Below are 21,528 nucleotides of genomic sequence, written 5' to 3'. Positions count from 1 at the left end.
CTATCAGCTGCTGAGGTTGCTACTGATGGGAGGACGAGGTCAAACGCCAGTGTGGATGAAGTTGTTTTATAGGCCCACACTGGTGTGAGGACAAGTTGATACAGTTATCACATTTCATCTGTAACTCTTCAAATAAGGAATGGGAGTTGTCACGTTTTTTTTCACTAATTCTATCCTTGTCTGTTCTGTTTCAGGACCTATCTTCTACTCCCTTATCCCCCCCCTCTCCCCTTTTTAATCTAGCTTTTCTTCTACCCTCCCTACCTCCTGTAGTCCATCATCTCTCTCTCTCTCTCTCCCCCTCTCTCTCTCTCTCTCTCTGCTCTCCCTCCCGCTCCCTCTCCCTGTCCTCCGGCCTTCAAGATAGATTCCCTCAGGAGTAAGGTTGAGCTGTTGAAACTGCCTCTGGCCCTGTCCACCAAGTCCATCGCCGAGCGCAAGAGCCAGCTGGGCGGAACCGGGGAACGAGGCACGGGGGGAGGAGGGGTCCTCAAGCCCCGCCCACCGACCCGAGACATGGACAACGAGTCGCAGTACTCGGGCTACTCCTACAAGTCGGGCCACTCACGCAGCTCCCGCAAGCACAGGTATGAGATGGATACACACACCTACCTACCTACACACACACCTACCTACCTACCTACCTACACACACACACACCTACCTACCTACACACACCTACCTACCTACCTACACACACACCTAACTACGCACATCTACCTACACACACACACACACACCTAAATACCTACACACACACCTAACTACGCACGCCTACCTACCTACACACACACACACACCTACCTACACACACACACCCACCTACCTACACACACACCTACCTACCTACACACACCTAACTACGCACACCTACCTACACACACACACACCTAAATACCTACACACACACCTAACTACGCACACCTACCTACCCACACACACACCTACCTACCTACACACACCTACCTACACACACACACACACCTACCTACCTACACACACCTAACTACGCACACCTACCTACACACACACCTAAATACCTACACACACCTAACTACACACACCTACCTACCTACACGCACACCTACCTACACACACACACACACACACACACACCTGATGCATGCATATGCTATCCACTTTAATTGTCATTCCACACACATTTGAGTGAAACACTCCAGTCACTGGTGTAATGGACTTGCCCCTGTGTTTGTCCTCCAGGGATCGAAGGGAAAGGCATCGCTCAAAGAGCAGGGACGGCAGCAGCCGTGGGGACAAGTCAGTCACCATCCAGGCTCCAGGAGAGCCACTCCTAGACGCCGAGTCCACCCGCGGAGATGACAGGGTCAGGGGTCACTACCTTGTTGTTGTTTCTCTCTAAACCCTCCGTCTACACGTTTCTCCCTCGGCCATCATGTCTCATAGTTCCTGACCTCTCCAACGTGTGTCTTTCTGTCCCATGTTTCTCTCTCGCACTCGAGATCCGATACTCTCCGTACTTTTCTCTAATCTTCAATGCCTCTTTCATATCTCCCTGATACTGCCTGTGTCCCACCCCCCGCCCCCCACCCACCCCTCACACTCTCTCCCGTGTGTCTGCTCCAACCCCCCAGGATGACAACTGGGGTGAGACCACCACCGTCCGAACGGGGACTTCCGAACACAGCGTGTCCAACGAGGACCTGACACGGGTCTCCAAGGAGCTGGAGGAGTCGTCCCCTCTCGAGTGCCGGCGTTTCCTCGGCCCCGTGTTGGGTGGCTGCCTGGGCCTGTTCGCCCTGGTCACCCCCCTAGCCTTCCTGGTCCTCCCCCAGGTGCTGTGGCGCGACGCCCTGGACCCCTGCGGAACGCCCTGCGAGGGTCTCTACCTCTCCCTGGCCTTCAAGCTCCTGGTCCTGCTCATCTCCTCCTGGGCGCTGTTCCTGCGCCCGCCACGCGCCACCCTGCCGCGCTTCTTCGTGTTCCGCTGCCTGCTGATGGTGCTGGTGTTCCTGTTCGTGGCGTCCTATTGGCTGTTCTACGGCGTGCGTGTGCTGGAGCCGCGGGAACGCGACTACCGGGGGATCGTGGAGTATGCGGCATCCCTGGTGGACGCGCTGCTCTTCATCCAGTACCTGGCTCTGGTGCTGCTAGAGGTCCGACACCTGCAGCCCGCCTTCTGTCTGAAGGTGGTGAGAACCACGGACGGGGCCAGTCGCTTCTACAACGTGGGACACCTCAGGTAAGAGTGTGTGTGTGTGTGCGCAAATGCGCAGTAGTATGGTGATGATGATGCTGATCAATATGATGGAGTTATTGTTATGATGGTAACGAAGATGATTCATCCTGTTTTAAAGATGTATTGCGACGATATTATTACGGACATAATTAGCATAAATAAGATTGCTGATCCTGCCATGTTTTAACACAGGCCCATGTGCTGTTTTCCTATGCTGACTGTGACGTAGATATGAATGTGGATGGTATCTGTGTGTTGCAGTATCCAGAGGGCGGCTGTGTGGGTGCTGGATCAGTACTACACAGACTTCTCTGTCTACAACCCCGCCCTGCTCAACCTGCCCAAGTCCATCCTTACCAAGAAGATGTCTGGCTTCAAAGTCTACTCCCTGGACGGTAATACAACCACATTCTACACCAGGGGACGCTGGTGGGAGGTAGAAATCGGAGGACGGGGCTGCATGGAATGCATGGAACGGAATGAGGAATGGTACCGTGCACGCCATTCCTCAGCCCGTCCACCGATTTCTAACTCCCCACTAACCCAGCCTCCACACCCTTATACAGTTATACACCCTCTTCATCTCTCTCTCTCTCTCTCTCTCTCTCTCTCTCTATCTGTCTCTCATTCCATAAATCCATCCGTCTATCCGTCCATCACTCTAACTGAGTTATGTATTGCTCTGCAGAGAGCAGCACCAACAACTCCAGCAGCCAATCCCGAGCCATGATCGCTGCTGCCGCCCGCAGGAGAGACAACTCCCACAACGAGTACTACTACGAGGAGGCCGAGATGGACCGTAGGGTCCGCAAGCGCAAGGCCAGGTGAGGGGGCATCACAGGCCTGAGGGCGGGGGGGGGGGGGGTCTTCTCTTCTCTTCTCTTCCTACCCCCTCCCTCCACTCTAATTCAGTGCATCATTTCCCGTTTCCCTGCTCCCTCACTTTCTTGACCGTTCCTCTCCTGATGATGACGACGACCTATTGTGTCCTCTCAGGTTGGTGGTGGCGGTGGAGGAGGCCTTCACCCACATCAAGCGTCTCCAGGACGACGACCCCATGGCGTCGTCGCCCAAACACCCGCGGGAGGTGATGGACCCCCGGGAGGCGGCACAGGCCATCTTCGCCCCCATGGCCAGGGCCATGCAGAAGTACCTGAGGACCACCCGCCAGCAGCCCTACCACAGCATGGAGAGCATCCTCACACACCTGCAGTTCTGCATCACACACAACATGACCCCCAAGGTGAGCAGACACTCATCATTATGGCCTCCTAGACTGAGATGTTAGAATGTATGGGCCACACACACACACACACACACACACACACGGTGAAAGACGTGCTGACACTCTGTGTGTACACTGTAACATTATACTATGATGCACTTTGATTTGTATGGAGTAGACTTTGTACCAAGTGACTTATCGCAACACACAGAGAAACGGTCTGACACACTAACAAACCCCTCAAGTTGGGCCCGTGCATTGGGTCTTCTTTGTTGAGGTTGATTTTGAAAGCTTTTTTTTATTTTTCATATCTGTATAAATAATTTCTCTCTCCCAGGCTTTCCTGGAGCGATACCTCAGCCCAGGCCCCACCATGCAGTACCAGCGAGAGAACGGCAGGGGGCGCCAGTGGACTCTAGTGAGCGAGGAGCCGGTGACCTCAGCCCTGCGTCAGGGTCTAGTCTTCTGCCTGCGCCGTCTGGACTTCTCCCTGGTTGTCACGGTGACGCCCCTCCCTTTCCTGCGTCTCGGGGAGGAGTTTATCGACCCCAAGAGCCACAAGTTTGTCATGAGGCTGCAGTCTGAGACCTCGGTGTAGCGGCGGGGCCGGTGAAGGCCTGATGTCATATACGGGGGGGTACTGAAGTAGGTCATCGAGTGATGAACCTTCCATTGAGCCATCGTTGTAGATGTTACCTGCCTTGTGATAAGCTACGCATTTTTTTTTTCTTCCCCAAAACAGAAGATGGATGCCTTGCTCATACTGTGTCTCTGTGCTGTAAAGTCATGTCTTTATGACACACTGTCAAATTCCCTTATTTTCCAAAGGGAGCGTTTGTTTTTTTTACAATTTTGTTTTTTCATCTTTTACTGTAACCACTGGAATACATGACTGTGTAGACTCACCACCACGGCAGGTGCTCTATCTGGCCACTGGGGGGGGGGGGATTGCCTCATTGGCCTCTGGCTTCCCCTTCCTGATGTCTTACAAATGGACCAATCAGAGAAACCTGCACACAACACAGCAAAGTTGGTACAGGCCTACCACTCCCTCTGGGTGCCAGTGTGTGTTGTGCTTGACACGATTAGGAAAGATGTCTGTTTTTATTTAGGGGTGTGACCTTTTTTTAATTTTATTTTATTACAGGATGTATGTGCATTGATTTTAATAAGGTATATGTTGTTGCCTGTAGGCCTAACTGTCTCTCCCTCTGTTTACAAAGGAGCTACATTCCTGAGCTTGTTGTAACTCTGTCAGACTCGAGCACCTATCTCAGATTGAGTTGTATCGAGTCGTAGATTCCAACTAGATGTGGCTCTCCTCGTTACATTTCACAATGGTCCTGTTATCACAATTGAGATAGAAAGAGAAGATCTGTGAATACATTCCAGCCTCGGACTCTCTTTCTCCACAGAGACTGTCTGAAGAAGCCATATGGCGTCACAAAGCTGTTTTTTTTTTTGGAACAGGCTCGCTCTTTCCTCTTGTGATTCCCCTGTTGTTCTCCACCTCCATCGAAGACCACTCTGACCAGAGACATGTGATTGTATCCTCACTGCAAGTCCGTTGCAGTCGTAGCAAATCACCAGATTGTGCCACGTCGAAAACAAAAGCGAGCACAGTTATGATTCTGAATGCTGCATCCAAGAAACAGCCTTATTTACTTACTTACTACATGTGTGAATATGAATATGCCCTGGTGAAGAACCACTACTCTGACCACTATAAACCTCTAAAGGTTCTTCATCTTCTAACCAAGATGTACAGTAACTGGTAGCCTGTGCTGAGACTAGAAGCGGTCCCAGAATATTGTGTGTCTATCAAGGGAGGCTGGTGGAGGTAGACGTCGGAGGACGGGGGTCATTGTAATGCATGGAACAGAATAAGGAATGGTATCAAACACATGTTTAGGTACATTACAATGAGCCCCGCCCAACAATTTCTACCTCCTTCAGCCTCCCCTGGTGTCTATCTACCTTCTGGCTCGGAGCCACAGTGTAACTGGCAGTTACTTTAATTTAATTCAAGCAGTTTGAACTGGAATGCCATCCATCTGTGCGTCTGTGAGAGTCGAGCGCTACCAATGAAACAAACAACGTTCGGAACTGGTTTGACAAGAATGATGATAATTACACCCGAAGGACTAACTGCAAATGATTGTCTTTCCAAAATTTTTTATGCATGCTACAGCTTTGGGTTTAAGTACATTTTTATATGAGCTTGTTTGCTTTTTTTTTTTTTTTTTTTTTTTAATTCATTTTTACTAAGTTATGATAAATGCAATTTTAAAAAATGTTTTTACTTTTTTGGAAAAGAGGTGGCTTGTACAAAGATTTGTAGATTTGACTTGTATTTTCTTCCTTTTGGTAATTGTAGCTTGTATAGTGTGCTAGATGTTTTTGCATTATTAAACAATTTTCCTGTGCGAATGCTCTTCCTGTGACTCCTCTTTTCTCACATACACACACACACACACACACACACCTGATTGATCGTGGGAAGCACACCGTATCCTGTTAGTTAAGGTAATACTGTAGGCCTGCTGAAGATAAACCAAATAATTGTAAATGGGAAGTCCACACAGAAAGAGGAAGCTGCCTACCTCAGCCTGTTTCTCAAGGTTTATCAGAACGTACTCTTATGTTACTGTTTCAACATGTCTTTCAGTAAGAGATTAAAGTCCCCTCTTATCTAATCATATTTAATGTCGTCTTGCATCATTCCTGTACACAGTATAGTGAAACACGTCCTATATACACTGCTCAAAAAAATAAAATAAAATAATGTAAAGTTATAAAGTTGTAAAGTCACCTGTGAAATGCCAGACAAAGACTGGCAGCATCAGTATCTCTGTGTGGGATGAGGTGGCTGATCCAAACTGGTCACATCATAAGGCTCACTAAGGGGTGAGTCAGGCGTTGAGTCACAACGTAGTCAATGCCTTGGAGCTTGAACCCCAAAACAGAGTGTAAAATGGATGTGGAAATCAAGTCAAGTCAATAATCTTTTATTTGTTGGTATTTGTGTACATATTGGTTGTAAGTCTTATAATGTTATAATTGTAAGTGTTAATAAAAAAAAAAATTTGAGCAGTGTATGTAACACAGTCCTACACATCAGGGGAGTCTGGTGGAGGTAGAAATCGAAGGATGGGCTCGTTGTAATGCATGGAACAGAATCAATGTAGAATCAATGCATTCCATGCATTACAATGAGCCGGTGCTCCGATTTCTGCCTCCACCAGCCTCCACCAGCCTCCCCCGCTACACATATTGTATGTGTCCTCTAGTGACAATGACTTACGCAGCAACACCAGACCAACACTCTCACGCATTAAGATGAAAGCTCTCGTCAAGCCTTCTGTAGAATGTTCCTCACACTACATTTGATTAAGCTTTTAATTACATGATTGGCTGCTGCGGTTTATATTCATCTAAAAGTTAATGTTAAAAATGAATACCCACCTTTGAATCACAAATTCACAATTTCTCTAAATGTGTAACTTTATGCATGAATAATGTACATTAGCAGATAATTACGCATCAGAAATGTGGGTGTATATTGCAGTAATATTTCACTATCTACACTATCTCTGTTTTACATAAGTCATTTTGAGCAACAGGAACATTTCTAGGTGACGGGGAGGGGGAGGGGGAGGGTGGACGCAGGCATGTGGTAACTGGGGTTAGAGCTTTGACATTAAAACGGACATTGTTAGCCCCTGACTTCCTGATAACTGCGCTGATGCTTTCTGTTCCGAGGTGTCAAGAACCAGACAACACACAGCCATCCAAATAGAAGAAGCTACGAACTCCAGCTCTCCATCCAGTTTATTTAGCTCTTTATCCCTCTGTGTGTCTGCCTGCCTGACCGCCTGTCTGCCTGACCGCCTGCCTGTCTGCCTGCCTGCCACCTAAGAAGATAATGACGCGAGTCTCTCTGATCTTGGTCACTCTTTTCTTAAACTTCGCCTGTGCTGGTGAGAAATGGAAATTCATTTTTTCTCTGATCAAATAAATTATTACCACTGCTTAAGTGAGAAATTTCAATAGTACTGTAGTGCTGGAATTTTTGTTTGTAGTATTTCAACACGGGCAAAATGATATGCAAACATAACATGAGGGCTACCAATGAGAATAATAACATTGGTGATGGTGATGATGATGATGATGATGATGACGACGATGATGAATGTGCCTTTATGTGTACAGAGGCCGTTGACGAGGGGAGGATGTGCTTCATTCTGGACGGCATTCTTGTGATCTACGGCATCGTTCTCACCGTCCTGTACTGCCGACTGAGGGTACGACAACCACGCCTTGTTAACCGTCCCCTAGTAGGCTAATCCACCTCACAACACATACTGTATGATGAGCCGATCGGCTGGGCATCGCATTGCACATTTTATTGTGTTATGTTTATCAGATAGAGACAATGAACAAAAAAGTGTATACTGTAAATTGTTGATGTGTGGGCATAGCCAGAATACTCAGAATACAGTCAAATTATTTTAACAAAATGACTCCCCATATCCTAACAGTCATACCACATTCAAAATCATTCAAAACATCAAATATGATGATGCCTCACAGCAACAAAGATCTAACTTCCACCAGAATCACTTTCACAATCCTGTACAAAAAGACTGAATACATGTCTATCATGTTTTTCCAGATGTATCCAGTATTCATAAACACTGATGCATATCCACAGGTACAGTAGGAATATTTTATTGTGTGTGCATGTGTGTGTGTATTTGTAATTTAGTACTGGTATGTGTGTTTGTGTGAGAGTGTCTCAAAGAGACGGGGGGGGCAGTGTGCTTTACTGAGGGTTGTTCAAATCAACGCAGATAAAAAAGTGGATCATGTGAAAAAAAAAATGCAATGCATGCGTCGCATTTGATTTTTTAAAAATGTTCTGTTCAGGAACATGTCAAATGCTTTTTTCGTTTCTTTGCATTTTTCCTCTAAATGCCCCTTGGTTCTGGTTAAACCTCCCACCCTCACCCAGAGAGTGTGATCATTTCCTGTGAACAAGAAGTGACCACTAACCATGATATTTATAAACACACACAGTTTCCCTTACTCTCACACACTTCAAAGAACACAGCCATTTCCTCTGACATAAGAAACACATCGTAATTGATATTACAGTATGTGAGACAAATGAATGTCATAAACACATACTGTAAAAGCTAGGAGCAGTGAAAGCACATCATTGTCCTCATATCTTCTTTGGCTATTCGTGTCATTGCGGAAGGGAAGGCCAAAGGAGGAACTGAAGAAACTGTGAACCTACGGCCACTTCTGCAAAACTATGCTTCATCATTACCATAGAATATTATGAAATCATATTTCCATGGAGCATATTGAGATGCAGGTTTTAGTTTCTGTGAGCACTGTGCACCTTTAGTTTCCTTATTTATAATTTCAATCATTCCCATACCCTACAGAAACCAAAGGTTGTGGAGGGCATCTATTCGGTAAGATGATTTTCATTTATCTTGACTAATGACAGTTTCAGCATTAAAGATGCGGGATTAACCAAGTGTTCATGGTGAAAAGCTTTTATTTAAAAAAAATAATAATAAATAAATAATAAAATAATATTTTATTTTATTTAAAAAAAATAAAGTCAGGATTTAAAGTTGTTGTATTAGCAGAAGGACTATATAGAAGATATGTTGTTAACTTTAAACCACTATGTGGTGTACAGTATGCATGAGCATACAGTACTGTACATCTATTTCAGTCTCTCTCTATCTCTCGCACTTCCTCTCTCTATCTCTCCTCTCTGTCTTTCTCTATCTCTATCTCTCTATCTCTCTCTCTCTCCTCTCTCTCTCTCTCTCTCTCTCTCTCTCTCTCTCTCTCTCTCTCTCTCTCTCTCTCTATTTCTCTCACACTATCTCTCCTCTCTCTCACAGGGTTTGTCCCATCCTGGCCTGGACACCTATGAGACCATCAAAGTGCAGAAAAAGAACATTGTGTAATTGACAAAGCAAATAGTACTAAGGCATCTGAAAACAACAAGGCAAACAAGAGTTCATTTGTTTATATAAGTACTTTTCTTGATGGTTTCCCCAGACACAGATTAAGCCTGGTCCTGCACTTAATCACACTTTCAATAGTAAATCTACACTGAAGACGCTTTTCAGTCTAGGAATAGGCTTAATCTGTGTCCGAGAAACCAGCCCTTCCTGTCATAAACAGCAAGCTAATGCTGTGCCAGTAATATTGGTGATTGTAAGGCTCCTTCCTAAGCAGGCAGGATTAAATATGCTTTTATATTATTCTGTAAAACCAACTTCTGACTTTGTAAGTTCTAAACAAGAGAAACAATAGTTAATTTCTCTAAGTACTTTTCCTGTCCTAAACAACACGTTTATGTTGGGCTCGTTGTATTGGGGCCTATGCAGGCAATGTTCAATATGCATTTCTATCATTCTGTAAACTAACTTCTCACTTTGTAAAATGATCTATCTATTTACAGTACCTTGCAATTCCTGTCCAAAACAGCAACCTTATGTTATGCTAGTAAATTTGTGGCTGTGAGAGGCCTAAGCAGGAAGTGTTCAATATGTATTTCTATCATTCAATAAACCAACTTGTGACTTTCTGTTAATTTACCTGTAATTTATAAAATGATTAAAAAGATTAAACGTCTCTGTATTGCATCTTCACGAGCAACAATGTGTACAAATGCCATTAGTGTTAATAGACATTCTACCCTCAGGTAGATTATACTATAGAATAAGAACCACTGACTGCGCATAATTATGTAAAGTAATGTAATTATGTATGTTTTATCACCGTGGGGACAGCCTAACTCAGACCCCTAACCTGACCACACCGGGACAAAACCAAGAGGAACTAGGCAATGTGTAGTCTCTGTTTTGCTGTCGTGCTGAGATGCTCATGGAATGCTACAGTCATGTCTAGTCTATTTGTGGCAATCATGTGTTCCTATGCGGTTTCCCTTTGTTCACTCAACGTTTCATCACAAGTACAGCAGTGAAGGCTGGTGGATGTAGAAATCGGAGGAGAGGCTCTTTGGGATGCATGGAACGGAGGAATTCCTCATTGAGCCCGTCCTCGGATTTCTACCTCCACCAGCCTCCTCTGAAGTACAGGTAAGGTAATGAGCATCACAGGGTTATTAATACCGTATGTCTGTCCAGAAATACATGTTTTTGTGCCCTCTGTAACAGCAGAAGGCCTGAGGAAAAGTTGTGTGAGTGCACGGTTCACAGGTCACAGGGTGGAGATTGGGACGGGGCATGGAGTGTGTAACGGTGAAGTCTTGGCTTGGATGCAGAGAGACCAGGGTAATCACAGACACATAGAACCTGAACCACTGGGTTTCTATGACCCTCACTATTTACATAGACACATAGCTGCTGGCCACGGAACTGTATTCAAAACACAGTCACAACAAACTACTCAAACAGGGAGTCTGCTGTATGCCTGTAAGGCACCCTGCAATAAGAAGTCACCAGGACAACAACACAATTGTATTCCATCCATCTGAAAAATCCACATTTCTGATGTCTTCTTGACATATGATATCCAAACTGGTCTTGATTTGCAAGACACAAAATAATTACTTTATGCGTGGAATAACTGTATTTTTTAGTAAACTAAATGTTCCTCTGGGGTAATCAACTTAAAAAAAGGAGACGTAGACATAAAGTGTTTTTAAAGGCAAGGCAGTAGCCTATCTGTCCTAATACTGGGTAGTGTAGTGGAAGAATGTTAGGCCAAGCTTGTAGGCCCTAAAACTGTACTCTATGTGCCTGTGCCAATGGGAATAATATGTCATTAGTTTAATAATATGCCTGCGACATGGCAATTGGACGTTCATAACAACATGCGCGCAATTGTGTTGCTTTTGTGTCCTGTTGATGGCTTTGCATCGTGTCTGATAAAATAAAGCATTTTTGCCTAGTCAATTAATTGTCTGAACAATGGTAAAATATACCTGTAAAAATGTTGTGTTTTAAATAGGGGGTGTGTCTGAACCAGAAAAGGGGGCGGAGAGACGCACCAGAGCAGGTGTAGGCTGTCCCTCCCAGGTGCCATGCAGGCACCGCGGTGTAGAAGTGAAAATGGAAGAACTAGGGTGTCAACATTATAGCTCTTTATGGGCTTAATCGTGAAATGTTTAGAATAATAGAGACTCAGTAATACGCCTCGGATATAATACACGTGGGATTTTTAGGTACAAAACCTGGAAGAGGCAAACGCACCTGACGCACAGCCTACGTACCTGTCGCCGCCGAGAGCTCCGCTATCTTCAGGGCGGACAAATGGTGACGATTGGTTTTTGATAGTGACACCGGATACACTCAACTTTGGATTCATATTTCGGATATTCTACCTGGTTCTGGATTGATCCACCGTGGGCTTTAGTAATACTACTAGATTTGCAATAATCAGTTAAACTTTCAAGGATTGTTTGGAGCGTCCGTGGGTTGAGACAGAGTGGTGGGGACAAAGTACCAGGGGATGAAGTTATCTGTTTGGGACAGGAGCCAGTTGGCAGCGTGGTTGGAACTATGGGCCATTGGTAAGATAATACAATTCTGTATTTATTTTGGGTAATTGACAATACACTTTTTTTTTTCTTTTTGTTTTTTCTTTCCTTGTACTGTTTGTTTATCTGGGTGGGTGTTTGTTGCATACTAGGGAGTGGTGACAAGTGTTGAACGCTCTCTCCTGTCTCCTCAGCAATGTGGTAGAGTTACATTCTTACTTTGGAAACCCTGCAGGTTATTTCTTCATACATTCCTTGTTGTATGATTAATAATGAATAAGATATGAGAGTTTTGGGGCACGTCCTGGAAAGCAATACCTGTGTTAGTCAGAGGTATTTGCTATAGTAAGTGTACAGTACACACTGATCATGTATGTGTTGTTCTAAAAGTAGGCCTATTGTTGCCAAACCGACATGTGATTCAGGTAAATGGCATGAACAGGAAAAGCAAGTAAGACAACATTGTGACATCCACTGTAGTTGAACTAATTAACCCTAGTTGTGTGTCTGTATATTTCTCCCTCTTCCCCTGGGAGGAAAATAGGTCACAAACAGTGCCGTTTTCTGTTGACTAGGAATAAGTCCCAAAGTGTGAGAAAAAGTGTGTTTGCATTCCTCTGTGTGTCAGTGCACCTGAGATGGGTGTCCTTGTTCTTGTGTGGCCGTGGGGAATCAGAAGGCTTGTATGTTGTGCGTCCCACGCTGTCCTTTATCTGCAGGTGTAATCATTAATGGGCGAAGTCAATCATTGACGCTAAGATGTGTGTTGACCTCAACTTTCAAAGGGCAACATTCTTGCATTTCCTTGTTTGTGATGGTGAAGAATCACTTTCTAACACCCTCTCACCCACTTTGTCTCAATTCTCTCTTTTTCTCATGCACGTGCCCACGACGTACACACACACACACACACACACACTTTCCCCCTCTCTCTCTCTCTCTCTCTCTCTCTCTCTCTCTGTTTCTCTCTCTCTCTCTCTCTCTCTCAGTGGTGTGTGTGCAGGGTGGATTTGTGGAGCCCCCTCCCCCCTCGCCTCTGCGCTCCCTGGCGGAGGCTGAGACCCGGCTGCCATGTCACTTCCAGGTCCAGGGGGACGAGCAGGTGGTCCAGGTTACCTGGACCAGGGAGCAGCCTGACGGTACCAAGGAACAGATCATCACTGCCCACCGCACAGAGGGGCACACAGGTAAACCACACACACACACACACACACACACACACACACACACACACACACACACACACTGCACAGAGGGGCACACAGGTAAACCACACACACACACACTGCACAGAGGGGCACACAGGTAAACCACACACACACACTGCACAGAGGGGCACACAGGTAAACCACACACACACACACACTGCACAGAGGGGCACACAGGTAAACCACACACACACACACACACACACACACACACACACACTGCACAGAGGGGCACACAGGTAAACCACACACACACACACACACACACACACACTGCACAGAGGGGCACACACACACACACACACACTGCACAGAGGGGCACACAGGTAAACCACACACACACACACACACACACTGCACAGAGGGGCACACAGGTAAACCACACACACACACACTGCACAGAGGGGCACACAGGTAAACCACACACACACACACTGCACAGAGGGGCACACAATAATGGCATAGTATTTGGTTATGAATAAATAAAGGCCATTTAGAGTTTATCTGTGGAGGGTGGAACATCCATGCCTAGTCTAGTCTAGTTTCCAATATACCAGAAAATAATCTATGTTTTTCTCTGTCAGAGTTTGGGCGTTTCTCTGGGCGGGTGAGGTTTGAGAGCAGCAACCCCACAGCGAACTCTGCTCTGGTCATCCTGAGCACTGAGGAGTCTGATGAGGGAAAGTACACCTGCAAAATCAGCACCTTCCCCTCTGGGAACTTTGAGAAAGAGATATCACTCACCGTGTGGAGTAAGACCCTCTTCCTCCTGTCTTCCTCCTCCTCCTCCTCTTCCTTCTCCAAACTATTACACCACTGTAGTTACTTTATCACCAGAGTCCTAGATAATGACTTTGGCTACTATTATTTCTGTAATCATCATCATCAATTCGCAAATCACTAATCCTATCAATATAACTGGTTGGTCTCAATCACCAAAGGAACCCAGAACCCACTCAGATTGCCTGAAGTTTATCAACATGGTCAATTTAACTCAAGAACATGATATTCCATGTGCCCTAACCTCTCCTCCTCTCCTCCCCCCAGCTATGCCCATCTCCTCTCTGGACCCTGTGGTTCTGGTTGAGGGCCAGTCCTTCCGTGTGGCTGCTTCCTGTCGCTCCGTGGCCCGCCCCCCGCCCAGCCTGTCCTGGGACACCGACCTCCCAGGCCAGTCCCAGAGCCGCAGCCTCGAGGGTGGGTCCGTGTCCACCTACTACTCCCTGCATCCCCTCCGCGGCATGAACGGGAAGAGGCTGGACTGCCTGGTCTGGCACCCCTCCATGGAGAGCCCTCGCAGGCTTAGTAATCATGTGGTTGTGCACTGTGAGTTTTTATCCACACCTGTTAACATGGTAGTTTTAGCACTAGATGGCCATATTCAGTAGTTGATCCATGATCTGCATACAACTGCAAATTATACCATTCCTCATTCCATTCCATACATTACAATGAGCCTGTCCTCCGATTTCTACCTGCCACCAGCCTCTCACTGATGTGTGTTGTGTTACAGACCCCCCAAATGCAGAAGTCACTGGCTATGATGGCAACTGGTTTGTGGGGCTGGAGAAGGCTGAGCTCAGGTGTGAGGCAGGAGGGAACCCCAAACCACAGAACATCACCTGGACCAGGTATTACCTGTCTGCTGGTCTGTCTGTCTGTCTGTGTGTCTCCCTATCTGTGTGGCTGTGTCTGTCTGCTTGTTTGTGTGTCTGTGCCTGGCTATCTGTGTGCGTGTGTCTGGCTGTCTGTGTAAACTATGCATTTATTTGACTAATGTAATACTGTCTTGTTTAAGCTGCTATACACATACAGGAGTGTGTATACAGGGTGAAGGCAATGTGCCTCAAGGCACACACACACACACACACACACACACACACACACCACAAAGAAGAGTGTGTCAACGAGAGGAGGGAGCTTTTCTCTCTTTGTTCAATTCAATATAGAATAAAAGGCATGGTGTCATGTTGCAGAATCTGAAAACAGAACGGGAGGGAGACCCTTTCACACGAGGGAGAGAGAGAGAGGGAGGGAGGGAGGGAGGAAGAAGTGGAGACGTATCGAAAGCTCTTAATCATAGTGCATCACTTTAAGTATCACTCTAATGCACTCTAAAACACAGGGTCTGCACTTAATTAAAGATTCTCCTCAGAGCATTACAATAATGACAGAACACACAATTAAGTATTCTTTATTGCAGTATGCAAAAAATGCATGAGTCAATGTTAACAGAAGTGGGATATACTGTAATTTAGGGAGATAATGCTTTTAAAATTGCCCAAAGTATTGCATCATCTGAAACTTAAAATAACAGTAAAGCTTTTTAATGAAAATAAATGGGGTCCTGGCTGCTTGTTGATTGGTTGGTGTTGGTGTCCCCATCTATCAGTGTTATATTCGAACATGTATTCAGTGTAAGATGTTAATCTCTGGTGGTGTGATTTGAAGGGTTGCTTAGAAGGTGGGGCTGAGAACAGAAACATGAGAGGCCCCCCTGCCCTGCTTAGGTAGCAGCAGTACCAGCCACAGAGAAACTAGGGCAACATGACCCCTCTCAGTGGAGTTGGATCAGACACTGGCTATCCATTATAACCCCCCCCCCCCCCCCCCCCCCCCCCACACACACACACACACACACAGAGACACACACATACATATACACATAAACATATACACACACACACACACACACACACACACACAGTCCACACATACATACATACATACATACACATAAACACACACAAACACACACCCCCGCCCCCCAGGAAGGCCACCCCCCCTGCGATGTTTGAAGTTGTTCAGAAACACAATGTAGGTCCCGCTTGTACACTTTACAGGCTCAAATCCTAAACCCAAGTATTTGTCTGTTCAGATCAATAGGGACAAGCAGTAAACCAGCAGGTTTTAGAAGTGAATCCAACTGAGTGGTTTTCCTTTGTGGTAAACCTGAGCTGACGGAAATGTATTTGACACCTTCAACAACACGGACCAGTTGTTTTAGTTTTCTGGTATTGTTCGCGTCAGCCTGATGTTCTCTTCAGAGCTTTGCTCAACTGTGTAGGGTAAACTGAATGCATCATGTTGAAGTTTTTAAAGAAAGATAATCATGAAGTTCACTTGAATTTACCCTGAGCACCATCTTACCTCATAGCCATTGTGAAAGTAGTGAGTCTGCTTTTCCAGAAGTGAACAAATACACTACATGAGTAATGGCAACATGTACATTTCCTATAATGTGTGTGTGTGTGTGTGTGTGTGTGTGTGTGTGTGTGTGTGTGTGTGTGTGTGTGTGTGTGTCTCTCTCTCTCTCTATCTATTTGCAGGAAGCGGGGTGCTCTACCAGACGGCGTGACAGTGGATGGAGGAAGGCTTGTGTTTGGCCAGGCCCTCAGACTTAAAGACAGCGGTGTTTATGAATGTGTGGCTGAGAACGTCGTGGGAGTAGGGAAAGCAGACTTTGATATAAAAATCACAGGTAGGCAATGTACCTCTGTATTCTGCTGGGACCATAGGCAGCATAACACAGCAAAATGTAGCAGCCTATCACTGGGATTATTATATGTACATTTGCTGCCCCCCTGTGACCATCGCTAGAAATACAGACATGGAAGAAGTGTACAAATAAAAAAACATCTGGTACATAACCGCAGGTTACCTTTGGTGTGTGTCTGTGTCTGTGTCTGTGTGTGTCAGTGTGTGTGTGTGAGTGTGTGCGCACACATTTCTGTATAACTGTGTCATCTACGCTCTTCTCCCCACATCTTCCTCTCTCAGAGAAGTCTCCAGGTCTCCTGCAGCCTGACCAGGATTCACGAAAGGTTCCTCCTATTTTTTCTTACCTTTAGTCTAAAGAGGAACGTTAAGATAATCGAAGAAGTTCCCAAGAAAATTCTGATTACTTAAGATATTTAGGAATTGTACTTCAGAAATATCTTCTTAATAATAAATAAGTTGTTTATATATTTAAGTTATATTCGTTTTCTGAAGAAGATATTTGTGAATCCAGGCCCAGGAAACCAGCGATGATAAAATCAGTGTTTCCACCATGCTGCTGATCACTGTGGGCGTGGCTGCTGGGGTTCTGGTCATCACCATGGTCCTCGTCATCATCTTAGTCACCCGATACCACACACGCAAAAACAGAAAGTTGGCGATGGAGCTTAGTGAAAGGAGGTGAGTTGACTGAGGATTTATTTACCTCCCCTTTTATTATGCCTAGTACACCCGTAGACAGTGGAGGCTGGTGGAGGTAGAAATTAGAGGACGGGGCTCATTATGATGCATGGAACGAAATGAGGAATGGTATCAAACACGTGTGTTTATGGACTTGTACAAACACGTGTGTTTGATAGCATTCCTTATTCTGTTCCATGCATTACAATGAGCCCGTTCTCCGATTTCTACCTCCACCGGTCTCCACTGCCCCTTGGACCTGATATGGCCGGCCTCCATACGGAGACAACAGGGCTAGTACACCCCCAAATACCAGTGCCTTTATTACTCTCTCTTTCACAGGGAGGAAATCAACACTCTTTCCAGACAGAACTCCTCCAGGGGACTCAACTCTGTCGGCACAGACCTCAGAGGACAGGTACAGAGTAGAGTACATTACATACTGTACAATTCTATTCACAAATGCAGAGCAAAACATACCGTTTGGTATAGTGTATCTTTAATACAAATCTGCTCAGAAATGGACACAGTATTCTCTTGTTTGTATAAATGCAATTTCCATGTCAATGTCAATTAATGTGACCATCTCTTTCTCTCTCTTCTCCTCTCCCTTCCTTTCTTCTCTACTCCTCTCCTTCCCTCTCTCTTCCCCCAGGCTGAGAATGGTACCCTACTTAGAGACAGCAATATGAAACACAGCATTCTATCTCTCGAGGTGAGAGTTCAACAACGCTTTAAACTTACGACAATGCCCGATACCATGGATAATAATTCAGTCATCAGTGATGTTTAATTAGCAGACTATTGTGACTTCCTTCGTTAGGACCGTCCCATCTACAAAGGCAGCCAGTCCACCCTCTGTGGTAAGCGGGGGACTGCTGAAGAAGTAGAGCTGGAATACCTGGGCCGCCCGGTCCTGTGCCAGGGCACGTGGCGCGACGGCAGAGAGAGTACGAGAGACAAGGAGGAGCGTATACAAAGAGTGGAGTCCTACCTGAAGAGCAGCAACATGTCTCTGGTGTGTATCTGTGTCTTAAAATAATGGTGGTGTTGAAGTTTTTAAATTCACTTCACCTTTTTTTTTATTTATTTTTTTAAGAATACGCAGACCTATTGGTTTTTAATTTCTCTTAATATCTATCTGACTTTCTGTGCATCTCTCTCCCTCCCTCTGTTTCTCTTTTTTCTTTCTCTCTGTCAGGACTCTGGCCTACCCTCTTCTCTGGTCCCCATGAAGCTCCAGCAGGATGGTAGTGGTGGGCCCAGAGACCAGGACCCCCCTTCCCCTCTGGGTGGTCCAAGGGAGGGGGTGACCGACGGGGAGGAGTGGGTCCAACGAGAGGCGGTCCTGGAGGGTGACGAGGGCAACTGTGACACAGACGCCAGCTCCTACCGGCTCTCAGAAGCACTCTCCAACCACTTCCACTACAGTAACGGATTCCTGCGGCCCAAACAACATTCCAACGCCATCCTCCTACACTCTAAAGGACAGATCCTCTAGACCATTTTTGGGAGGGGGGGGGGGGGGGGGTCAAAGGTCAAAAGAGGCCTGTTACTCCAATGAACTGAACACTACACACATTATACATGGATAAAGTCATGGACTGAGATGTGAGGTTTTGGCTCCCACATGCTCACATTCATTCCCGTGTTTGGGGTTGACTTATGTTCTTCATTTTTCTGCAGCCATTGTCTTCTCGTGTGTCGTTACTCTGTTGCCACTATGAACTGTAAACCTTCTACTGCATTGTGCACTTATGAAATGTCTGTGTGCCGTCATTTGATCCTAAACGTACTTTTGTAATGTTATTTTCATGTGTTTATGTCCCATAAATGTAAAGGCAACACTGTGTATTTGTAATAAAGTTTATTCGTAAAAGTATATTCATTGATAAAAGCACGGCCACCATTAGTCTTTATTATCGTATGTGTTAGTCTTTAGCAAACAGTAACAGAATGAGGATGGATATCCACCTCTTGATAACACTCTCTTTTAAGGTCATACCCTGGATGGCTCTTCTCTCATTTCCTATCTACTCAGAACAGGGGAGGCTAGTGGAGGTAGAAATCAGAGGAGGGCTCATTGTAATGAATGGAATATGGAATGCTGTCAAACACATTCCTTATTCCATTCCATGCATTACTATGAGCCTGTCCTCCGATTTCTACCCCCGCTGATCTAGAAAGTGTTGTCAATGAGGTTGTGTGTCTTATTGTAGGCTCCCCAGCTGCTGTGTCCTATGGTTGTGAAGATGACCACAAGGAAGTCTTTTCCTGAAGTCCTTGTGAATGAATCCGCTGGTGCGACCGGAGATTACTCCTCTGTGCAAAACACCTCCCGCACGTGACGCACGTGTACGGCTTCTCTCCCGTGTGGATCCGTCGGTGCATCTCCAGGTGACTGACCCGATCGAAGCTCTTCCCGCAGAAGGAGCAGACGAACCACTTCTCTCTCACTCGAGTTCTCATGGTGTTGGCCACCGCCGCCACGTTGAAACCGTACCCTAACCCGTTTGCGGAGAGGGAGAATCTGTTGTTCAACCAGTCATGATTGAAGTGTGCCGCACTTCCTATGAACGCTGTCTGTTTGTCTGAGCCCAGTCTGGTGGTTGTAGTCCCGTCCTGCCTTATCTCGAGATGCACCTGGGTCTGCCCTCTGTGCTGTCCTGGTTGTGCCTGACCAGAATCTTCTGGGGTCCTTCTCCGTTCACTCCAAACAGATTGCACTCTCATCTCTTCCTTCATCAGCGTGTTAATGTAGCCGATCTCCGACGACGGATTGCCGTCGAGACCTTCCAGTGCGTTTTGAATGAGCTCGATGTCTGTGGTGTCTAGACCCTGTGGATATTGTTCTGTGCCATAAGGGCAGTCTGCATCCTCGGTGTCGCTGTGCCTCTCTGTGTCGGGCGACCAAAGGCGGTTCCCGCTCTCATCCATCACACACTCGGATGTCTCGTGATCTGGACCCTCTGTACCAGGTTCACCTTCTGACTGATGAAGAGGCTGGACTTCGTACTCTTCCCCTTGCTCCATCTTCACTACTCGCTGATTACTACTGCCGCTGCCCGCCTCCCTGTGTCCAGATTGGTGTGTGTCCCTGAGACACTCTGCTGCCTCCGCTGGTGGTTGTGGTGGTGTGTTCTGATGTGGTTGTTCGTCTGCTGGTGGGTTGGCTTTCGCTCTGGAATGATTCTGCTCTGTTAAAGTTCTCTTGGCAGAATCCTCATCCGACACCCTGTTGTTGGCCCCTGAAATTAGAGGTTTATATGGTTATTCATGATAATGTGTCTTAAGTAGGATATGTAATTATGAAGCTGATCAATTTGACACTGACACCTATCAGATTCACAGTGGAAACCCTATAGATGGGCACTGAGTTGAGAGGGTCAACAATGACACCAGTCACAGAGGCTGGGGTGATTTTGTAGGCTTGTCATGACATGAATGCCATTCTTTGATTTGTGTTTTTTTATTGCACATCTGGATACTTTCCCCAAGAATTAACCTTGATGCTGACACAGCCTTTGTAGGCTACTACAGTTGTACGTTTCATATAGATCTCAGCACTATTCGCTGGCTTACCCTCTCTTCTGCTGGAAGACGAGGGTGACAGGCATCCCTCTTGCGCTTTTGACCTAAGGGACTGTCGTTCATTTTCCATAATCAATAGTTTTCTTTTCAGAGCTGCAATTTCATCTTCTCTTCGGCACATTTCCAAGCGTAAGATAGCACACCCGTCATCGAACAGTTTACTTATTTCTGCCACCGCAGCTTTGGCTAAGACATCCATAACGGAGGCTAATTTGGTTTGAAAAGTCACGCAATTCGTCATATTTTCCTGGAACAACATCTCACCTAGCTAGTAAACGTTATAATAGTGAATCTAAGTATAATGCTATTGTTTGTTTGGTCAGAAAAAAATGGTATTCAGATGCTGGACAATACATTTCCGTAAAAAATCTAAGTGGGAGGAGCGTGTGGTGACGTATTGGAAATGGTGTCTACGGTGTTCATACTAGGACATTATATTACAGTATTAACAGTTTCGCCTGTCTGCAGAGAGCAAATCAGAAAACGCGTTTGACTCTTCCAATCAATAAATTTTTTATTGAGTATCACTTCGTAGAAATACACATTGTTTTGTTACAAATAAATACAG

General features: G+C 45.8%; 4 protein-coding genes across 4 annotated transcripts; 3 read left to right on the top strand and 1 right to left on the bottom strand.

The window, feature by feature from the left end:
- The first annotated feature begins 442 nt into the window (after positions 1-442).
- LOC310818800 (vang-like protein 2) lies at positions 443-4,906 on the top strand. Its single transcript, XM_083689841.1, has 7 exons — positions 443-587; positions 1,222-1,345; positions 1,614-2,221; positions 2,480-2,613; positions 2,907-3,042; positions 3,215-3,461; positions 3,781-4,906. Exons 1-7 carry the CDS (start codon positions 517-519, stop codon positions 4,039-4,041), a joined length of 1,581 nt encoding a protein of 526 aa, XP_083545967.1. The 5' UTR covers positions 443-516; the 3' UTR covers positions 4,042-4,906.
- Positions 4,907-7,170: 2,264 nt separating this feature from the next.
- On the top strand, positions 7,171-10,112 carry fcer1gl (Fc receptor, IgE, high affinity I, gamma polypeptide like). The gene is made up of 5 exons (XM_083689817.1): positions 7,171-7,423; positions 7,656-7,747; positions 8,119-8,157; positions 8,900-8,929; positions 9,374-10,112. Exons 1-5 carry the CDS (start codon positions 7,369-7,371, stop codon positions 9,437-9,439), a joined length of 282 nt encoding a protein of 93 aa, XP_083545943.1. The 5' UTR covers positions 7,171-7,368; the 3' UTR covers positions 9,440-10,112.
- A 1,399-nt stretch (positions 10,113-11,511) lies between these two features.
- Positions 11,512-19,234, top strand: nectin4b (nectin cell adhesion molecule 4b). Its single transcript, XM_083690210.1, has 12 exons — positions 11,512-12,015; positions 12,972-13,169; positions 13,775-13,942; positions 14,238-14,516; positions 14,704-14,821; positions 16,520-16,671; positions 16,971-17,014; positions 17,203-17,369; positions 17,712-17,787; positions 18,025-18,084; positions 18,193-18,387; positions 18,571-19,234. The coding sequence occupies exons 1-12, from the start codon at positions 11,955-11,957 to the stop codon at positions 18,868-18,870; spliced, it is 1,818 nt and encodes a 605-aa protein (XP_083546336.1). The 5' UTR covers positions 11,512-11,954; the 3' UTR covers positions 18,871-19,234.
- Positions 18,884-21,285, bottom strand: LOC310819022 (uncharacterized protein). The gene is made up of 2 exons (XM_083690211.1): positions 20,952-21,285; positions 18,884-20,617 (listed from the first exon to the last, which is right to left on the bottom strand). The coding sequence occupies exons 1-2, from the start codon at positions 21,217-21,219 to the stop codon at positions 19,608-19,610; spliced, it is 1,278 nt and encodes a 425-aa protein (XP_083546337.1). The 5' UTR covers positions 21,220-21,285; the 3' UTR covers positions 18,884-19,607.
- Positions 21,286-21,528: the final 243 nt, after the last annotated feature.

The sequence above is a fragment of the Argentina silus genome, assembly GCF_951799395.1.
Source record: "Argentina silus genome assembly, chromosome: 18".
NCBI classification, from domain to species: domain Eukaryota; kingdom Metazoa; phylum Chordata; class Actinopteri; order Argentiniformes; family Argentinidae; genus Argentina; species Argentina silus.
Note: the sequence above shows the minus strand (reverse complement) of the source record. Positions and strands in the feature narration are given on the sequence as shown.

What these genes read in the sequence shown, in the direction of transcription:
- LOC310818800 (XM_083689841.1), top strand. Translation starts at nt 517, where the DNA reads ATGGACAACGAGTCGCAGTACTCGGGCTACTCCTACAAGTCGGGCCAC. An exon ending in CGCAGCTCCCGCAAGCACAG is followed by an intron (nt 588 to 1,221) that starts GTATGAGATGGA and finishes TTTGTCCTCCAG; the next exon opens with GGATCGAAGGGAAAGGCATC. An exon ending in CACACAACATGACCCCCAAG is followed by an intron (nt 3,462 to 3,780) that starts GTGAGCAGACAC and finishes TCTCTCTCCCAG; the next exon opens with GCTTTCCTGGAGCGATACCT.
- fcer1gl (XM_083689817.1), top strand. Translation starts at nt 7,369, where the DNA reads ATGACGCGAGTCTCTCTGATCTTGGTCACTCTTTTCTTAAACTTCGCC. An exon ending in TCCTGTACTGCCGACTGAGG is followed by an intron (nt 7,748 to 8,118) that starts GTACGACAACCA and finishes ATGTTTTTCCAG; the next exon opens with ATGTATCCAGTATTCATAAA. An exon ending in ACACTGATGCATATCCACAG is followed by an intron (nt 8,158 to 8,899) that starts GTACAGTAGGAA and finishes CATACCCTACAG; the next exon opens with AAACCAAAGGTTGTGGAGGG.
- nectin4b (XM_083690210.1), top strand. Translation starts at nt 11,955, where the DNA reads ATGAAGTTATCTGTTTGGGACAGGAGCCAGTTGGCAGCGTGGTTGGAA. An exon ending in GTTGGAACTATGGGCCATTG is followed by an intron (nt 12,016 to 12,971) that starts GTAAGATAATAC and finishes TCTCTCTCTCAG; the next exon opens with TGGTGTGTGTGCAGGGTGGA. An exon ending in GCACAGACCTCAGAGGACAG is followed by an intron (nt 17,788 to 18,024) that starts GTACAGAGTAGA and finishes CTCTTCCCCCAG; the next exon opens with GCTGAGAATGGTACCCTACT.
- LOC310819022 (XM_083690211.1), bottom strand. Translation starts at nt 21,219, where the DNA reads ATGTTGTTCCAGGAAAATATGACGAATTGCGTGACTTTTCAAACCAAA. An exon ending in GTCTTCCAGCAGAAGAGAGG is followed by an intron (nt 20,618 to 20,951) that starts GTAAGCCAGCGA and finishes CTCTAATTTCAG; the next exon opens with GGGCCAACAACAGGGTGTCG.